General features: G+C 40.2%; 1 protein-coding gene across 1 annotated transcript in view; it reads left to right on the top strand.

Annotated features, from left to right (window-relative positions):
* Nucleotides 1–19,730, top strand: part of bbs4 (Bardet-Biedl syndrome 4) — a 60,468-nt gene that overhangs the window by 38,713 nt on the left and 2,025 nt on the right. Inside the window, exons 11-16 of the mRNA XM_055154848.1 lie at nt 1,460–1,612; nt 5,655–5,826; nt 6,468–6,537; nt 7,294–7,438; nt 8,766–8,970; nt 18,809–19,730. The exon at nt 18,809–19,730 is cut by the window's right edge and continues 2,025 nt beyond it. Coding sequence (XP_055010823.1) covers nt 1,460–1,612; nt 5,655–5,826; nt 6,468–6,537; nt 7,294–7,438; nt 8,766–8,970; nt 18,809–19,032 — 969 coding nt within the window. The 3' untranslated portion in view covers nt 19,033–19,730. The remainder of the gene's footprint in view (nt 1–1,459; nt 1,613–5,654; nt 5,827–6,467; nt 6,538–7,293; nt 7,439–8,765; nt 8,971–18,808) is intronic.

The following is a 19,730-nucleotide window of genomic DNA, read 5'->3' as shown; positions in this document are numbered from 1 at the left end:
GCTGTGGCCCCAGCTTCAGCTTGTACCACTTCTCTGTCTCTCTTCTCTCTCTCTGCCCGTTCTAACTCCATCTGGTGAATTTCAGCATCAGTATATTCAGGTTCATAAAGATCTCCCCTTGACTTTGTGGTAAAGGCAAAGTCTTTATTGTCGGTGTCATAATCAGACATGTTGTCACTAACATTCTGAGCAGTAAACAAAATGAACCAGGCGCGGCTGTCACCTGGCGGCCGCGTGCAGTGATACGAACGGAAAGAAAATAGTGCCAAGCGATAATGAGGTCTGACTTTTTAGGCGACGATGGTTTTGTGATGCAAATGTATCACTCTTTTGAACAAATATTGTTTTGATAAGAAAAACACTTTATTATACAGTCCCCAGCTAACTTGCCGGACTACTTTGTACTACTTTCTTACTACTTTCAGCCAGTATCTCGGCTCACCGGACGCTGTCGGGGGTAAGTCAGTGTTGATGCACAACACTGCTCACAGGGATGACATACAGATTTATGTCAAAAATCCCGAACTATCCCTTTAATACTCCATAGAAGTAAAATACCTCCTCTTTAAAGCAGAATAAATTAGCACTCTATCATAACTGAGCCTGGATAAAAATCATGATTCATTGTCCTTGTATTACCCAAATCTGATTATAATCAGATTTCTGGACCTTTAAGATCACTTTAATGACATGAAAACTGCAAAAATAATCAGAGGGACCATGATCAGAAAGAAATTAGATGAAAATAACCTGATATTAATTGTTGTAAACCAAACCGTAAGGCAACGACAAGGGTGACAATTGTAAGTCATTTAACAAAAGTTCAAATTAGGCAAATAATTAACAAAAAGACAGGCCCAACTGGGGTTAACGCAAACCAAACTGAACAGAACAAAACTAACCCAACCAGAGAAAGAACAGTGGAGTTTAAATACAGGAGGACAAACGAAAACTGAACACAAGAGGGAGGAATTACTCTAAATAATTAACTAAAACTACTAACTTGTTCACAGTAACAAGAATAATTATAATACAGAAAAATAGTGCTCGTAGATGGTCTCTGCCAAGGCTCGACTCCTATTGGTCCTCCATCTGGCCAAAAAAAGAACAAGTGTAAGTAATAAATAATTCAGACTTATATTAACTAAAACATGTGCACCCAATATACAGTAAGTCTAAATAAAGGAATACTATGTGTGCTGTAATTTAAAGTTGCTTAAAAATAATACTAACACTGGTGTAGTGGCAGAGGTGTTCACCACATGAATCAGATTTTAAGAGGACTGAGGGAGGGCTACATGTGCACTAAACCATGGCTGTAGAAGACAAAACCAGGACAAAACTCCCTAAAGAGGAGTAAACCAGGACTAGATCACATGGAACTCCATAAATGTATTAGTATTCTGCATTAGTATTTTCAAACATGTGTGAGCCTTCTCCCTCTCCTCTCTGTGCCTAGGCCATCCTGGCAGCGGGCAGTATGATGCAGACCCACGGGGACTTTGACGTGGCCATGAACAAGTACCGTGTGGCAGCCAGCGCGGTGCCCGAGAGCCCTCCCTTGTGGAACAACATCGGCATGTGCTTCTTCGGCAAGAAGAAATATGTGGCTGTGAGTAACTGATGTGAACTTCACAGGAGCATCTAAACTGTGAGCTTAGGTCACACTGTCACACTGGGGGTGTTCCACATGTATCTCTGTGGCGGAATGTTTAGTAGTTGCTTCAGTTACACAATGCACACAGGCACTGCACTCAAGAAAAAACACAACATGGATTTAATGAGCACATTTTCAGGAGGCTGTGATCAATGCGAGCGTTCATGGTTCTGTTTAGGAGTTTGATTTTCTGCCAAAACTATCTAACTAGCTTGTGACTAACTTCATGTGACAAGCTTAACAAATCAGCTCTCCTGTTGTGGTTCCAGCTGAGTCACTTTATGGTCAGATTGTGTTCAAATAAAACTCAGATTCAAGTCTAACTCGAACAACAGAACTTCAGACAGAGCAGTGCCTCGAACTAGCTTCACAACCCCAAGGAATGTTGATGACATGAGCTGCAAACTATGAATAACATACTAGTGTTGAGGTCCCTTATTTCATTGACTGTGTGAAATATTCCAGAGCATGGCTTTATGTCCCATGTTCTCATTATTGGATATTGTAAACACATCCTCACTTTTCATGCAGCTTCCTCTCACTAGATTTTAATGAATGTCTGAGTATAATTTATAACCTCCTACACACCGGAAAACAAAACTCTCACACTCTCTCATGGGAAATTAGTATCTCTGCTAAATATTCACTATTTTCAATGAGTCATTTCAGCTAAAAGTTACAAAGGAACAGCTGCTAGTATGTATCATCCAGACAAGCAGGGCCCTCAGTGTTTAACACAAAATATTTGCATTAGTTTAGTCAGTGCTGTGCAAGTGCAAGTGTTAAGATACTTTATCGTTTCACTTTTGGCTATTATATGATCCTATATTATTTTATCGGGTCACTCTTCATAGTACAGGCAAGTCCATCAGCTTGTCAAAGCAACAAAGGGTTCCCATCTGTCAAATAGACAAAGCATTAGACCAGGGCTGGGCAATCATTTTTCCATGGGGCCACATGAGAAACAGTAAATATTGTGGCGGGCTGGGCCAAAATGCTTAACTCAATTCTGCATAATATGAATTGTATTTAGTAAAGAGCATTGTTTTGACAAGCTGCTAAAACTGATAAGAGTTTATGTTATGACTAAGCAATGAAAAAGTGAGTTTGCCTTACAACAAATGTCATTTAAAACACCTCTAAAATAAAAGTAATGCAGCTTTAGTCCACACATGAGTTAGAAATATGACATATGTTTATTTTGTAATTCCAAATGAGTTTAAATGGGCCGGTCAGCTGGACAATGCCCAGGTCTGCATTAGACTGATGACATTTCTTAACTCATCCATGTAACTTCTTCAGTTTGGATAAGTTTCTGTTCAGTCACTTGCATCTGTCTGCAGAGGGAGCTAGCTACACTGAAACACACAGTTTGTTTACAGTGAGGAGCATCTAGTATTAGTTAAAGCAGACATATTATGGTTTTTAAGGAATTAATATTCAGCTTTAACACTGTAACAAGTAGATCGTTACATTACATTTGGTTCATTATAAACAAAAAATTCAATTCTGTCACTGGCCAAAGGTTTTAGAGTGAAGATGTTTTACAGTTCATCCAAGCAGCCAGCTTCTTCAGTTCTGGTCAGACGCTGGTGGACACTTCCTTTTATCTGCCTGCAGGGAGGAGCTAACTACACTGAAACTACTCTGAAACTAACACACACACTTGTTTACAGTTTCTGTTTGTAGCTCGGTCTATTGAACTGCGCTAAGTGTGAATTGTGCCTGGGTCATATATTAGCAGAAACATTCAGGCCTGTGATGGGAGCTTTCACACCTCTGAACATCCAGGCTATCATTATTGTTTACCCTGTTTTGATTTAGATCTGAGGATGGAATTGTAAATCGGAGATAAATGATGTCTGAGGCCTCCATTTTTGTTCAAAGATGGATTGTCTTTCCTAACAAAAATGGCCTGTTTAACGCCTCTCTCAAACCAATACTTTTCTCAATTACAGACTATCCTCAGATACTCAGAACTGAAGCTACTTAGATAAGCAGCAAATGTACAGACTATAAATTGTTCTCCAGTTGAAAGAATTTAAAGTGTAACTAAACAATAAATGAACTTTTGTTTTCAACTTAACCAGGTATGGTGTTTTAATAGCCTCATCTACTGATCCTAGTCCCGTTTTTCCAATTCTAGTGCAAATCAAAAACAGTCAAATTTGGGTGTGTGCTGCTTTCAGGGGCCATTTCAAGTAATAAGTGACATCACACAGGACTACCCCGATTACAGACAGGTGTTTCTGATACAAACACCCGCCTGTAGGGGCAGAGTTTGAAGTGTGGACACCCTCCTCCCCCCTCTCTCTCCCCTTTAGTCCTCCAGGTCCTGCCTAGTTTATCTGAAATGTGCTTGTGGTCGGAGTTTAGGTGTTTATAGTCCCACTTGAACCTTCTTTTGCTATGGACCCACCTGAGGGATTACACAAACATTACATGAAATCAGCTGTTTATTTACGTTTTTAAAATGATTCCTCAGAAGAAACGATCCTAGAAGTCTGCAAGGTAGTTCATATGCTCAGTAGGAAAATGCATCTTTAAAGGACTCTGCACTTATTAAAAAATGTGTCTTGGCACTTTCATTTTCTCCATGCCACTATTGCTGCTATTAGTTATTGTGTGTATTTGTAGTTGTTATGAATGTTACCTAACTGTGTACACTCAACACAGGTGCTTAGAAAATTCTGTTTTTAAAGTTGGAAAAGTATGAAAGTGAAAAAGGGATAAACACTTACAAAAGGGTTTTGTAAAAGCAGATTGAACAAATCATGCTCAGGTAGTTTTTTCATGTTTTTTTTTTTATTTGTACATGAGTAATACAGATTTTTACAGATTTTAAAAAGGTACTATCAGCTTGGTTGCAGAAAATTTTCATCAAGCACACCCAATCTCTGGAATATTCAAAGGACAGACACAAAAATGAGACAAACTACTAGTAAATGATATCTTAAGGAGCTGCAAGAAGCACAATTGTTCAAATAATTTCATATTGTCACATAAAGCTTTTGTCTCTTGTATATTTACTCACAGTGAAAAACATTTACTCAAGTAAAAGTACTGTTACATCAATAAAAATATTACTCAAGTATAAGTATGTTGCTAGAAAACTATTCTGAAAATTACAATTTCTTTAAAAAGTTTCTCAAGTAAATGTAACTGAGTACTACCTGCTCTTTTTACCTCTCCCTTAACCTGCAGATAAGACACATACACATACATGTATTGATTTTCTCAGTACATATACAGACCATGCCTCATGTGAATACTCAGGAGAAGTGTGTGTGTTACATATGGGACTTTCCACACTAAGTTTGTGATTTATTAAAGCACAAATATAAACAGAAATCTGACCATAAACTTTGAACTTTGGGCACTGGGGCTTTCAGAGACCAGACAGAAGGAGGCCTGAGCTCAGAGAAAGAACAGAGTCACTGTTAGGGAATTTGTCTATGTATACACTTTTAGTAAGAATTCTACCTAAACTTTTAGAAATGAGACCCAAGAACCTCCAGAACTCCCTCACTGAGTTGCAGAGGCTGCACTAGCACTGATTCATGACTGGTGCAGATGCTGGGGTTTAGTGACCATTCAGATCAGATCTTTTTAGGTTTAAACCAACTGGATCTGAGCAATGAAACTGGCAACTGAAATCAGAGACTCCTTCTGCTTTCTGATTGGATACTCGTCTTGAGAACCAAAACATTACTAACACACAGTTTCTTTAAGTAGCAGTTCTCTTGAGCAAAATGTTTGCTTCCTCTTATTTGACAATTGTCTTTGTGACACAAGAACCTAACCTAGACCTTGTACTTTTGTCATTTTACCATTAAACATTATTTACTATTTTTATACCAGAGACTAAAGTTGTATCAAACAGCCTTCCAAATCAAGGTCATATGCACTTACAGGATTAACTCCCTAGTGCTTGAGATAACTGAATTTTCTCAATTTCTCAGTTGGATAAATGCTGTGTTCTGTGCTCCTGCCACAGGCCATCAGCTGCCTGAAGAGGGCGCACTACCTGTCTCCGTTTGACTGGAAGGTTCTGTATAACCTGGGCCTGGTGCACCTGACCATGCAGCAGTACGCCTCCGCCTTCCACTTCCTCAGTGCAGCCATCAACCTGCACCCGCGCATGGGCGACCTCTACATGCTGCTCGCAGGTACTGCATGTGCACACACGCACACACACACACACACACACACGCACACACACACACACGCACGCGCACGCGCACACACACACACACTCTATCTGTGCTATGGAGAAGAGCTGGAACTAAACAGTGTGGGAGCAGTGTGCACTATGTAACTTTTCTGTGTGCAGACTTTATAGTGGAGGTGGTTTGGTGTTATGGGGAGGGTCACTGTATTTGACATTTAAAGGGTAAATAACTTTTAAGATGGTAGGTTGTCTCCATGGAGATGTTATTGCTTTGCCTGAGCAAGAATGGTATTAAACTGATCAATCCTACATGTATTGATTTTGTTTTGTTTTTTTGCTGAAAAAGACAATGACAAACCTGCCTTCCTACTGTGAGTAGGGTCACCTCTCTGCAGATCTGACCTGGAAGTTGGTCTGGTAGTGTCACCATCTCCATGAAGAGCAGATTTATAAGTAAAGCAATAACATCTTCATGAGTATTTTCAAAGATACAAATGGCACCTGTAATGCCTAATACAGTGGCTCTCCACATAACATGTTCTGGTAACTGTTGTACTACAATGTGTAGTTAGTACACACTCTAATAATACTGCAAGAGATTTGAATATGGCATTGACTGACTTCTTATTCTTTCGTCAGTGGCCTTGACCAACTTGGAGGACCAGGAGAATGCCACCAGAGCGTACGAGCAGGCTGTGACTCTAGACCAGTGAGTGAAGCATTCCACATGATGTAATGTACACACACTCTCACTCAAGTTTAAAGATTTGTTTATGTAGTACCGTGTATGAGACAACACAAGGTGCTTTACATTTACACTTATATATTATGTACATCATCTCGTCATTCAAGTCACTATAATGGCTGTAAGAGAGGCAGAAATCAAAGTGACCATAGGTGGCTCCTCCCCCGGTGGACATTCCTAAAAAGCGCAGAGGCGTTACAGAGCCCCCTGGAGGCCGTGTTGCTGCTGTTGCCACCCACTCATTCACCACTTCATTAGATATGCATGAACTTTTAAATCTACAGAGGCCAAATAAGCCTGGTCCAGCACATGTCCCTCTCAGAGTCCCACAGGAACTTAGAGCCTGATTCAAAAGACACCTCTGGTCAAACACTAAGTTGTTTTTGACACGTGTAAAGTCTCCGTAGGATTACTTTGTGTTCATTGTGTTCCTGGTTGTGCAGTCAGGCTCTAACAGTCAGCAACTCGATTACAGCAACAGCAGCCTGTCACCTTGAGGGCAGTTTGAATGCCCCATCTGCACCCGCTGATCAGGTCAGGTCTAAATGGTGCATCAATTCAATGAAAGAGACTCGAGAATGTTGTAAACACACAAAGTAGAGCTACATTTCCACCTCCACATTGACACAGCCCGTCCATTTGAGTTCCTTTGTGTTTACAGACTAGACTTATTATGTCATAATCTGTCCAGGATCAACTGAGCTGTTGATTTTTCCTCAGATCCAATCCAATGGTCAACTTGAACTTTGCCATCTTCCTGTACAACCACGGAGATAAGAAGGGCGCTCTGGAGCAGTACCAGGAGATGGAACGCAAAGTCAATGTGCTCCGAGACAGCAGCTCCAGCCTGGAGTTTGACCCGGAGGTACTGTGTCTGATAGTCCCACTCTGATACTAACCGGGCTCTGCATCCTGGGTCTGGAGGCCAATATTGATCTTTGTCTGTGCAGACTTAGTTCAGAAGGGTTTGGGCTAGTTTTTCTGATAATGATTTACAAAGAAGCCAAGTGCCCGCAACCATAGCTATTTTTGTACACGTGACAAATTAGATTCACTGTAAGCATAAAGGAAGCAGATAAAACCATCCGTTGGTGGTACCTTGAAGATAGCATTTGTTTATTTGAGGGACAGTGCATCTGTGATAGTAATACCTATGCAGACATTTAGGAGCCTATGGGTTTGAATAAGAGCCTTTATGAGAAAAGAATACAGCATATACATAGATCAAGATCCGTATTATAGATATAAAACTATAGATGTGGGCCACCAAACCTTTAAATTTTAAAATCATGTTTTAGTTTTGTCATTATTACACAAGCACAAACCAATACATTTCATCAGTTTAGTGCAAGGGTCACCAAACTTTATTCTCTGGGGGCCACATTATGGCTCCTGACTGTGATGGGGGCCAGGGTCGGGGCTGTATAACTGAATTGTTTGACCCTGATGACACAGAATATATTTTTTGAAAACCACCACTCTTTCTTTACATATCAGACAAACTGCACACTCCTCACACTGAACACAAAAAGAATCGGTCTTCCACTGTTCTCTGAAAACTCGGCACTCTTACCTTTTCATATTTTAACACGAGCCATGTTGCTGTCCTTAACTGCACTGCAGAACTCTGCGTGTGCATTGACTGTCACAGTTTGATCTTGAGTTTGTCAGGTGATGAAAATTCAGCGGCAAATGTAAATAGGTCATATAATTATTTAAATATAAATATAAATACCTCATATAAACATAATTTTTCATTGAAAAAAATCAAAATACAAGAGGCAGATGTGTTTTTATTTGCCAAAAAGTAATAAAAAATAAATAGGCCATGACAACTTTTGAGGATTGCCTCATAGGGCCAGTTCAAGTGGTGTGGGGCAGAGGGGCTGGGGAGGGCAGTCAAAGGGGCATGGAGGGCCGGAGTTAGCTCGCAGGCCTTAGTTTGATGACCACTGTTTTAGTGAAATACACAGAAAATACTTCAGACACTTCAGAAGACCAGACATGAGCACTGTTCCACTCCACCGCCAAAGCTTCTTGCTGTTTTGGTAGAGTATAAGTTTTCACCTGACAGACAAATGCCAAAACACTTATTTTTGCTTATACACCGGTTTAGGGACCTGTTTTCCTATTAGCCCCTGTCCCTGTCTGAAGTCCTCTATGTCCCTGTCTGAAGTCCTCTCTTGTTCCAGCTCATAGACATGGCTCAGAAGATGGGCGCCGCTCTGCAGGTGTCAGACACTGTGGTGTGGAGCAAACCCTCCAAAGAGTCCAAGTCCAAAGGCAGCTCCTCCTCGACCTCCAAGAGCAGCGGGGCAGCTCTGGGGACCAACCAGGCTCTGGGGCAGGCCATGTCCTCTGCTGCCAGCTACAACAAGAGCCTGCACATGCAAGCAGGTGGGTGCTTTGTGTCATTATGGTCATTATGGGGGTATGGTGAAAAACCAGCATTCTACTGTGAGCAGAGTCACCTCTCCATAGATATGACCTGTAAATTGGCCTGATGTGTCACCTTCTTTTCTCCATGGTGTCAATAAGCATCTCTGTGGAGACAAGCAGGTGGCGTACCCTTCAAACAACCGGAGACGTTCTTTACCAAGCCAGTCTTATTACATTGAAACCCCGTTTACACTAAAACGAATCCGCGTGTCACCGTATCAGTGCATCGGAAATGATCTGCATCTAGACACGTCGTTTCTGTGTCCGCAATCAAAGCTTTCCCTGTCCACACAGAAACACAAAACCACCTGAAACGCTCGTCACGTGATCGGCTGGTGTCACGTCTTCACGACGTCCCGACGAAACTTAAAACCACATGGCTCATTTGCATAAACTATGCGCTCAAAAAAAAGCTATTGTGCGCTGATGCAGTTCAGCTTCTGTCAGGACACCACTCTGTGGAATATGAGTGTTCTTTCTGTGACCGAGGGGTGTTCTGCTGATGGTGAGTTTGTTCTGTTCTTCTATTGCATTTGAGATGGTTCATATTAAACTTTTCAGAGATTATACGGTCTATGTGTACGATCATACGCATAGACCGTTTATATGAATAGACAAATATTCTAGTCTCTTAGCATTTTGGCGCTGAATTAGCCTGCACAGAACTACGTCAACATATCACTGTTTTCAGGCGTCCACATGGTGCCGGATGAGATCAGTACTCAAATGAATCAAACACTGCATCTAAAACGAAAGCGATTCAAATATGTACTAGTGTGGACGGGGCCAACCTGGCCTAACCCAGAACCTACCCAGGACAGTAGTGATGCATCTGTAGTCAAATCTAACATATACTTTTTATTGTTGAAATAATGAAAAGTTCACATATTGATGAAGAAGTGATCACCATAATTAATATCAGGTCATTTAGCTCTGAGCAGACTTTCACTCTTTGTCAAAAAATAAAAACTTTTTCCCAACAACATAAGACAATTATCACTTTTGCTAAGAAGAAGGACATTGTGTGTTCTAGACTTTTCCTCCTCAAAGTGGGACAGGGCCTAAAATACACCTGCCCGCTTAGACCAGAGAGTGTTGTGTGATGACACGTCTCCAGGCTGGTGCTGTCTGCCACATGTCATGTCTGTTCTGGGTCTATAGTTCTTGGTCTATAGTTGGAGCTAATGGACAGGTATCTTCAGCTTAGTCAAACGCACGGTCTTGTTCTTTCATTTCTCAAAACAATTATGAAGAGATCAAGCTCAGTATAAAACTACAGATTGGTAAAATATCACTTCCAATAATGACATGAGTGATAAAGCCCCAGCCACCAGTAGTACAAGTGTATCCAAGTCTCCGTCCACGAGCCTACATCACCCATGCTCCCACATGACATTTCTCCATAAATATACAAAAACACAATACAAAACTGTACACAACAACTTGATAAACTTGATGTGATGTGCAGTACAGGGGTGTAGTGGGCGTGGGATGTGGGGGTTCGCCGTCCACCCACTTCCCCGATGTGAGATATAAAAAAATAACAAATATAAAATAGCTATAACTTAAATGTCAAACCGGAGCTACTGGCAATGATGAAAACAAACTGCATAGACTCATGATATCTGCACTACTGTCCTAGAGTGACCTGACACATGAGGAACTGAACCAGGACTGAACCAGGACTAAAACAGGACTGAAACAGAACTAAACTAAACCAGGACTAAACCAGGACTGAACCAGGACTGAACCAGAACTGAACCAGGACTGAGTATTGGGAGGAGCCCGGAGGTGCACCCGCGTAGAAATTCAGGTAACCGCAGGCGAAAGGACCGGCACAGAGCTCTGTGTCCCAAGGGGCTAAGCGCAGCCGTCACCTGATCGCACTTTGTGTTCACCCTTCCCCAGAACCTGGTTTAATTCTGGTTTAGACCTGTTTTAGTCCTGTTTTAGTCCTGTTTTAGTCCTGTTTTAGTCCTGTTTTAGTCCTGTTTAGTCCTGGTTTACTCCTGGTTCAGTCCTGGTTTAGTCCTGGTTCATGTGTTGTAGCCTATGATTTATGTTTTGTAGGTGATTATAAACGGGGTTAATGTTAATAACATGATTCTACATCATTTTGAGTAAAAAAAAAAAAAAAACATCAAATATTTCAGATTTTTACTGGGCTGACACCTTTATGTTTGTGCTGAAAGTTTGTTTGTTTGTTTTTTAATAATTTCTATGATACCTGTGTGTATTTCAGCATGTCAAGTTGAGTATATGGCTTTTGGGGTGGAGGTGAATGGGGAAGGTGTTCATCATGAATCTCGTACCTCCACGTAAAAAAAATTCCCACTACACCACTGGTGCAGTAGATTTCATTATTCGGGCAACACACTGATTTTTGCGCTTTGAACAGGGAGTGACTTAGTAAAAGGAGGGAAGACTCAAAAATAAAACTGCAACTTATTAAAGACGTTCATATAAGGGATAGGCATGATTAGTCGATTAATCGATAATTGATCATTAAGAATTTCATCGATTACGTTAATTTTAATCGACAAACCAAATGTAGGTTGGTGTGTGTAGTGTGACCAAACAGGTGTGTACATGTGTCTCTGCATCAGAAGGAGCGAGACACACACAGTGGGTCAGTCTGCAACGTACTGAAGCACAAATGTGTATTTAACGATGACTTGTACAAGAAATTCCAGGCTTTCTGTTGTGTTCGGGACAAGTGTGAGTCCATGTGCACAGTGTACAAAGCAGCACATATGTTTCTGTGTCCAGTGGGAAAAAGTTTTGCCAGGTGAGAGTCGCTCAATGTCGATGACGAGTCCCCACCTCCCTCGATGTCCTGGTTTTGACAAACGCAAATATGGTCACACTAACCTGTATTCCACTGAATCGTGTCTTTTAATCTGACAGAAATTGACCGCATCAGCGACACAAGAGCTGTAGTTTTATCTTTGCTTAGTTTATGCAAATTAGCAATAAGGTTTTAAGTTTTGTTTCTGTGAGAGTTGTGCAAAACTGAATTAAACACATTATAATGTCAAACGGCTGATGTGGCTCTAGAGTCGTTACGGTTTATATGTCGTAAAGTTGAATTTATTTATACAGATTAGTGCAGATAGTAATAATAATGATGATCATTTTAATATAAAAATGTTAATGATTAATCGATCATTAATTCTTCTGACAATCGATTAAGAAAATTTCATCGAATGCCCATCCCTAGCTCATATGTTGTTTCCTGTGAATGTAGCATTTAACAGACTTTTGTGGGCCTTGGATTTGAAATTTTATCAGCAACAAGACAAATATTGGCTAAAAAATAGAAGCATACATTCCACGAGTGTTTCCAGAGCCTGAAATATGATGGCTTCTTAAAATATCTTTGTCTGTGCGGAGTAATGAGCAGAACATACGTGATGGAGCACATGAAACGCCTAACCTCTTGCTAGCATGTATTTTTGGCACAAAGGCAGATGAGCTGGTGAGTGACGCACACTGGAGCTAATAGCTGAAGACGTCTTTGATTAGAAGAGCTCAGACACCAGAGCGCGAGAGAGGGGCTACAGACGAGAGCGGCCCAACGGTGCTCACAAAACACTTACCGCAATGACATGTCTCTTTGTCTCTTTGGAAATGTGTAGAGCTGTTTGAGTTTTAGAAGCAGATCAGAGCTTCATTTTCAGTTTGTGAGGTGGTAAGTTGCTATCTAGTATTATCACCCATCCAGTCAAATGAAGCTCACTAGACTGGCAGTTATAGGAGCAAATTTGGAGCTGAGTTCCAGATTAGGAGTAAGAATTGATTTGTGGAGAAAATAGCGAAATAAAAAAACACCAGGATCATCAGAGCGGGTTAATACGAACATTTTAAGACCAAAATGACAAACCTCACATTGCAATGGAGCCGGTGTTCTGTCGAAATGAGCTCCCAGCAGCCTAAAACAACAGTGACGTCTATCAATTCACACTGCCCCATCGAAATAAGCAATGGGGCGATGTTTTTCCATTTACAGTTGTGTAGATCCAATGAAGCCAAACCGTCCTCAATTTGACGACATATTTCTTTGGATTGGAGACGTGGGTTTGATGTTCTTTGTAAACGGTGATCACACTTTATACCTTAGTTATGTACAATCTAAACCCATTTATATGAATTTGCATAGGTATTTCAACAGTCATGTTCTGCTCAAATAGGGCTCCGACTAAAGAGAAACACTAAACACCAGTTTAGCCATTGAATAATGTCCCACTGTAGAATCACCATTATTCACTCATTTAGATGAATTTGTGTAGAAGACTTCATTTCCACAGGCCAATATCTTCTATCAAATAAGACTCCCACTATAGAAGAGAAAGAGACGACTGGAAGCACTGAAATCTTTATATTAAATCAGGGGTGTCCAAACTTTTTTCATCAAGGGCCACATATCTAAACACAGATGAAGCAGAGGGCTGATCGAGGGCTGTAGACTGGAGCTCAATACAGTGAATAATTGAAATATGTGCAGGATTAACATGTTAGTATGAACCATCAGTCTTTATTCATGCTAAAATCCTTAAAACCACACACGAAATATGAAATATAAGCTTTATCAAGGTAGATTCTCCAAAAACTTGCAGTAAAAAAATATTTTTTAATTGATGCAAGGTCATTTGGACCAATTCACCTGGAAGCTTGAGGGCCAAGAAAAATTTGTCTGAGGGACACATTTGGCCCCCGGGCCATAGTTTGGACATGCCTGGATTAAATAGTGTTAAATATATAATATTTAGGCTACCGTGTGAATTTCCTATGATAATAAAGTGATATTCTATTTATACAAGGCCTTTCTAAACAAAGTTACAATGTAACATAATAGAATGTTTTTACCTCCTTTTCAGCTCTGTTGACGCTGCAAAATTACAACTCCAACCTATTTTGAGCAGCTCGTAGTGTAATGACGCCCACTGGATGCACATATTTATTATTAAACTGTCTGACCGGTTAAATTGGGGGTAATTGTGCATCTCTAAATCTCTGGTCTATATAAATCTTTAAATCTCAAAACACTGTGTTCCACCTTGTGATGTAAAGAAGGGGTAGTTTTAAAGTGAACAGCTCCTTTTACCTTTAGATCAATAAAGATTGGCAATTCCAAGACTGAAATAATTCAAATGATTCTAGAGAAGGTGTGTGGAGTTTAAAGACACAGTGGAGCATCATGTATCACCACATGACATCACAAGGTGGAACAGAGTGTTTTCTGTTAGAGAGAAGAATGAGATATGCAGAGTTTAACTTCAAAGTTAGCTTTATCATCAATTTCTTCACATTTTAGATGTCTGTGATATCATTTATCAAAATACCACAACTGCTCCTCCAACCACTCAGTGTTATCTAGAACATTCTGTGCATGTTTATTCTCCGCTGTCCCTTCAGAACTCTCCACTGTGGGACGCACCAACTGTCCTGCTCACTCTGTCCTCTTGACGTCAACTTCTCTGATTATTATTTAACTTTAAAGGCAACAGTATTTAATTCCATTCAGATCCTCTTACAGTTTACGTCATGCAGATCACATATTTTTTGTTGTCCCAAGAGTCAAAAAGCCAATAGTAAAACACTCATTTAAATATAAAGCTCCCTTTGATTGGAACGATCTTTCCTCATCAATTCAACCATTAACTTCTGTTCCTTCATTTCTGTGGTGCAATATTTACAGAACCTGTGGAATTATTTTTGATCATTTTGTTGAAGTTTGTCATTCATCTTGTTGTATTTTGTTACTATATTTAAACTCTGTCTTAGTTTTTGCTCAAATTTGACTTATTCTGTGCCTAACAATCATGTGTGAGCGTGTGTGAGAGTGTGTGTGTGTATGGTTGTGTTGATTTTGTTTAGTTTTTTCTATGTTTATTTGAATGTATGTATCCGACTGTCTGCCCTACTTTCTCTGTCTTCTGTTGTAACAATGAGGACCCCCTCGAAAACGAGACGGCGAGACATCTCAAGGGGCTCATCATCCAAACAAATAAATTCAATGTACTAGACATACAAAGGAATCGAAATTACGTTTCTCTCTATCCCATGCGTGGACGAGCCAGGACAAACATTAAACTGCACAGACACAATAAATATCATCTCTAACTCAATAAATTAAACTAAAAACACAGTTCAAATCAGATCAAGTATTAAGAAAGTTACAACAAAGATCAGAAAATAACAATATGGGTTCTTTAACTCTTTCCCCCCTGGACGCCTACTAGGAACAACCCATACATATGTTACTGGGGCTGCCCATAGAGCATAATTGCATAAAAGAAAACAGACTTCCACGAGTGATTTCAGGGCAATTTTGGTTCATAATCGAGTATAAAGCCCGGATAGTTTGTTCGGATATCGCAGGACTCCACACAGACGCATCAGCGGCATTCTCATCTTCGTAAGATTCACTCTCTGTAAATCCATCGCTATCACTGTTTTCCACTTTATAATCACCCTCATCATCACTTTGAAATCTATAAAAGTCACTTTCTCTAAACTTATCCATAAAATACGTCCGCTCCTCATTATTTCTAAAACTGTGCGCCGCAGCGCCATGATCTTTCCATTGCACGTGTTTCGTGTTGTGTTTTTTCCGGAAGCTACCATCGTCACTACTTCGATTAACTTCGGAAAAAATCTGCGAAAACATATCCTTGAATCCTAATGGTCAGTCTAGTGTGAGTTGTAGTGGCCCTGACCTATCGCAGTCTCTGTTTAAATGTGAAAAACCGAGCCATTTCTCGAGGTCGTCAAATCACGTCTTTAGTGATACAGTGGAGGAGTCAAAAGTCGTCATTAAGGATACGGGGGGGTCATCAAATGTCGTCTTCATGGGGGAAAGAGTTAATGGTGACTGTCAAGACCATTTTGTATTTGTCTCCTTTAAAATGCACATTAAAGCCAGAGTGAGTTTTGCCAAAGAAATACTAAAACAAGCACAATCAGAGACATCAACCTGGTCCCCATGAGGCGTCGGTGGGTCAGTTCATCACCACAGAAGCAGTTTATGAGGAGCCCAGTCCATATTACATGATCATTATATCCACAATGTAATGTGTGTATCTGTACAGGCCCATGAACATTTGTGTGATATTGGTCACACATGAGAATGTTTGTGTTTACTAGTGTGGAACCAAAATGTCATTTTTCATGAGTTGTGTGTGTGTTAGTTGTGTGACTGTAGATCAGTGTGTGTGTATCTCTGAAAAACAAGAAATGGAAATTATTTTTGTTCCAATTAGAATTTTAACAGTTAAACTGAAAGAGAAAGGAACTGTTATAATTATATATAATTAATTATAATAATATAATTATAATTAGTGATTATCTGGAAAACTATGAATATTTGACAATACAAATGCATAGAATTATAAATAGATAATAATTTTTCTGAGATTTTGAGACACTCCTGTTGCTCGAGCTCCATCCTTCACCGAGTTATGATCACACATATTTGACCTTGGTTACCTTGACCTTCAAGTGACCTTGACCGGTTTCAACCTGTAACATCCAGTGTACCCCGGTTATGTGTGTGCCAACTGATGATTGATTGATGATTGGGTGAATATTTTAGGCCACAGATGGTTCAGAAATTGTCAAAATTGCTTTCCTTTATAATGACGTGACCTCTCAATTAACCCGTGTTACGACCCAGTTCGCTCGGGGTGAGGGAAGTAACAAAATATCCAAGATGGTAAGGGAGTAAAACTAAAGTTGTGATTTATTTAAAAGAATTGTAAAAGGTAAAACTAACAAAAGATGACTATTTAACAAAAGTGGCTCTAACCAGAATAACAAAAATTTTACTATGTAATGCATGTAACTAAACGTAGACTAACAAAAACAGACTACAGAAAATGACAACAGAAAAACAAAACCAGTCTCAACTAAGTCACAAGGACTACTCGTGTCTCAAACACACTACAACACGAGAGACACAACAAACGTGACAGGCAGTCCACAGACAGAACAGCTGTCCTGAGTGGCAGGTCCTTTTATAGAGCTGGTGCTGCAGGTGTTGGCCCAGGATTGGCCAGGTGATACTATATATAACTATATATATATATATATATATATATATATATATATATATATATATATATATATATATATATATATATATATATATATATATATATAATATATATATATATATATATATATATATATATATATATATATATATATATATATATATAATATATATATATATATATATATATATATATATATATATATATATATATATATATATATATTATATATATATTATATACATATATACATATATATACACACTGGAGGCCAGTGGCCATAACACCCGTGTGACCTCAAATGACCTTGGATCGTCACCAAACTTATTTTTTGCGGGATCAGGCACAGGGGCTTGACCCACTGTTACGACCCCCGTTTGGGGTGAGGGAAGTAACAAAAATAAAACCAAGATGTAAAATGGAATAAATTAAGTAATGTTTAATTAACAGGAATGTAAAGGTAAATTAACAAAACACAAAAAATATACAGAAAACTACCTAAACTAAGAAACAGAACAACAGAATAAACAGAGTTTTGTGCCAGAAAAGGGGTCACGCAGGCTTACACAAAAACGAGTGGTAAAACTTAGGGACACACACTAAACTAAAACACAAGTTCCCCAAATTAAACCACATAAACCCACAAACAGAATCGAGTGACCAAATCAAAAAAGGCACAAAACAGAACTAGACTAACACACAAACACAAAACCAAAATGGCATACTGGCCACCAAGGCCAGCAGCCCCGAACAGGTGCTGGCAATCTCCTTAAATAGGGGGAGGAGGCTGCAGGTGAGCTGGGCGTCGACTTGCCCCACCAATTACAGACCAGGACTCCTGCAGCAGGAATCAAGAGAACTCTACAGAAATATTACAACTAAGACCTGGGGCCGTAACACCCACGTACCACATTTGGTGACAATCGGTCCATAAATGGCGGAATTATCATGGGTGGACACACAGACACACAGACACACAGACACACAGACACACAGACACACAGACACACACAGACACACACAGGCACACACACACAGACACAGACACACACAGGCACACACACACAGACACAGACACACACAGGCACACACACACAGACACAGACACACACACACACACACACACAGGCACACACAGACACACACACACAGGCACACACACACCCACAGACAGACAGACAGATACACACAGACACACACACACGCACACAGGGTGAATACAAAACCTGGTCAACCCTTCGGGGACCAGGTAATAAAATAAAAGGATGCTGTTTTAATTGCGCTGAAAAACAAAAAACATGTGTCCTAACTGTAAGTGTGCTTGCATCTCCACAAACCTGACTCTTACTTGGGCCTCCTGCTTGTTTCCATGGATATGTTCATTTATCTTCCACAGTATGGCATAAAACACGTCCACGAAGAATGTTCCGAAGTATGGCTTTAACTTTCTATTTCCATGGAATCAAACAGGTGACTTTCCTCCTCCAGAACTTATTCATCTACTTATCTACTTATCACTTTAACAGGTACAAGATGGGGATTTTTAATATTTAATTTCATCAAAAAATTACCCTGAAAAAAGCCAGCATGAAATATTAAACACACCTAAAATCGTAAAATGAGAAATCAAACAGACGTCCACACCTGAGTTCATCTTTGGGACTTACAACACCATTCTTGTTTTTAGGAAAGCATCGAAATTGTACCAGTATTTTTTATATGTCTGCTGTGTTTTGTTCCAGTGGTGTCGAAAGGGCCCTCACTGCCCCGGGACGCAGAGGCAGAAGCGGCCCCCAGCCCCCCCTCGGAGCCCCCTCGGACCTGCCCTCGGACCCCCCCGGATCCCCTGAGCCTGTGGACCCCGATAACCCCAAAGCCAAGAGCTCCAGGAGGAAAGCCAAAGCAGAGGAGGCCAACTAGAGTCGGCGCACACAGAGCCCGCGTGCAGCTTGTGTTCATAATGTAAGATCGGATTGTTGAATATTTTTCGCTTCAACTCTGTACAAAAGAATATCGAGTCAAAATCACTGCTGTCCCGCTGAGCCACTGCCGCCCCCTTTATTTCTAAAAGATGTCAAATGACCGTGCTTTCTTTGTGCTGGTAGTTAAGCTTGACGTCAGAAAAACATATCGGAACTAGTAAAATCTTGTTTAAAGACGGGGTATTTTGCACGTTTTGGAGCTTTCTGCCGTGTTCTAACGCTGTTCTCTCATCAGTTTTAAATGTCATCTGTGTATTTTTGGAGTATTTTAGGCTACGTTCAGACCGCATCCTGAAGTGACCCAAATCCGATTTTTTGGCCCCTGTGCTCCTGTATCCTATCTTTTAACGACACAGATCCGATTTTTTCAAATGTGGCCCAGGCTACTTGGATATGTGCTCCTAAAACCAATACATATCTGATCTTTTGACATGCAACTTCAGTCTGAACGGTCAGGTCGCATTCATCCACCTACACCTACTCGTTATCAACAAGCGACAAATGTTCTTCTCATTATACGAATATTTTGTCAGAACTCTGTGTGAGTGAAGCAGTGAAGCACAGATCAGTCCCACCTCTCTTGACTGAGACTCCACACCCAACGTTTCTTTCTACGGACGTTGCTGCCACTGTCCCACAAAATGCCATGGCCAAAAATATGGAGTAAGAAAGAAAGAAATAT

This window comes from Boleophthalmus pectinirostris, unplaced genomic scaffold (genome assembly GCF_026225935.1).
Source record: "Boleophthalmus pectinirostris isolate CB_2022bp ecotype Guang Dong unplaced genomic scaffold, ASM2622593v1 HiC_scaffold_19, whole genome shotgun sequence".
Classification (NCBI taxonomy): domain Eukaryota; kingdom Metazoa; phylum Chordata; class Actinopteri; order Gobiiformes; family Gobiidae; genus Boleophthalmus; species Boleophthalmus pectinirostris.
The sequence above is the reverse complement of the archived record's forward strand: the minus strand, read 5'-3'. Positions and strand labels throughout refer to the sequence as shown.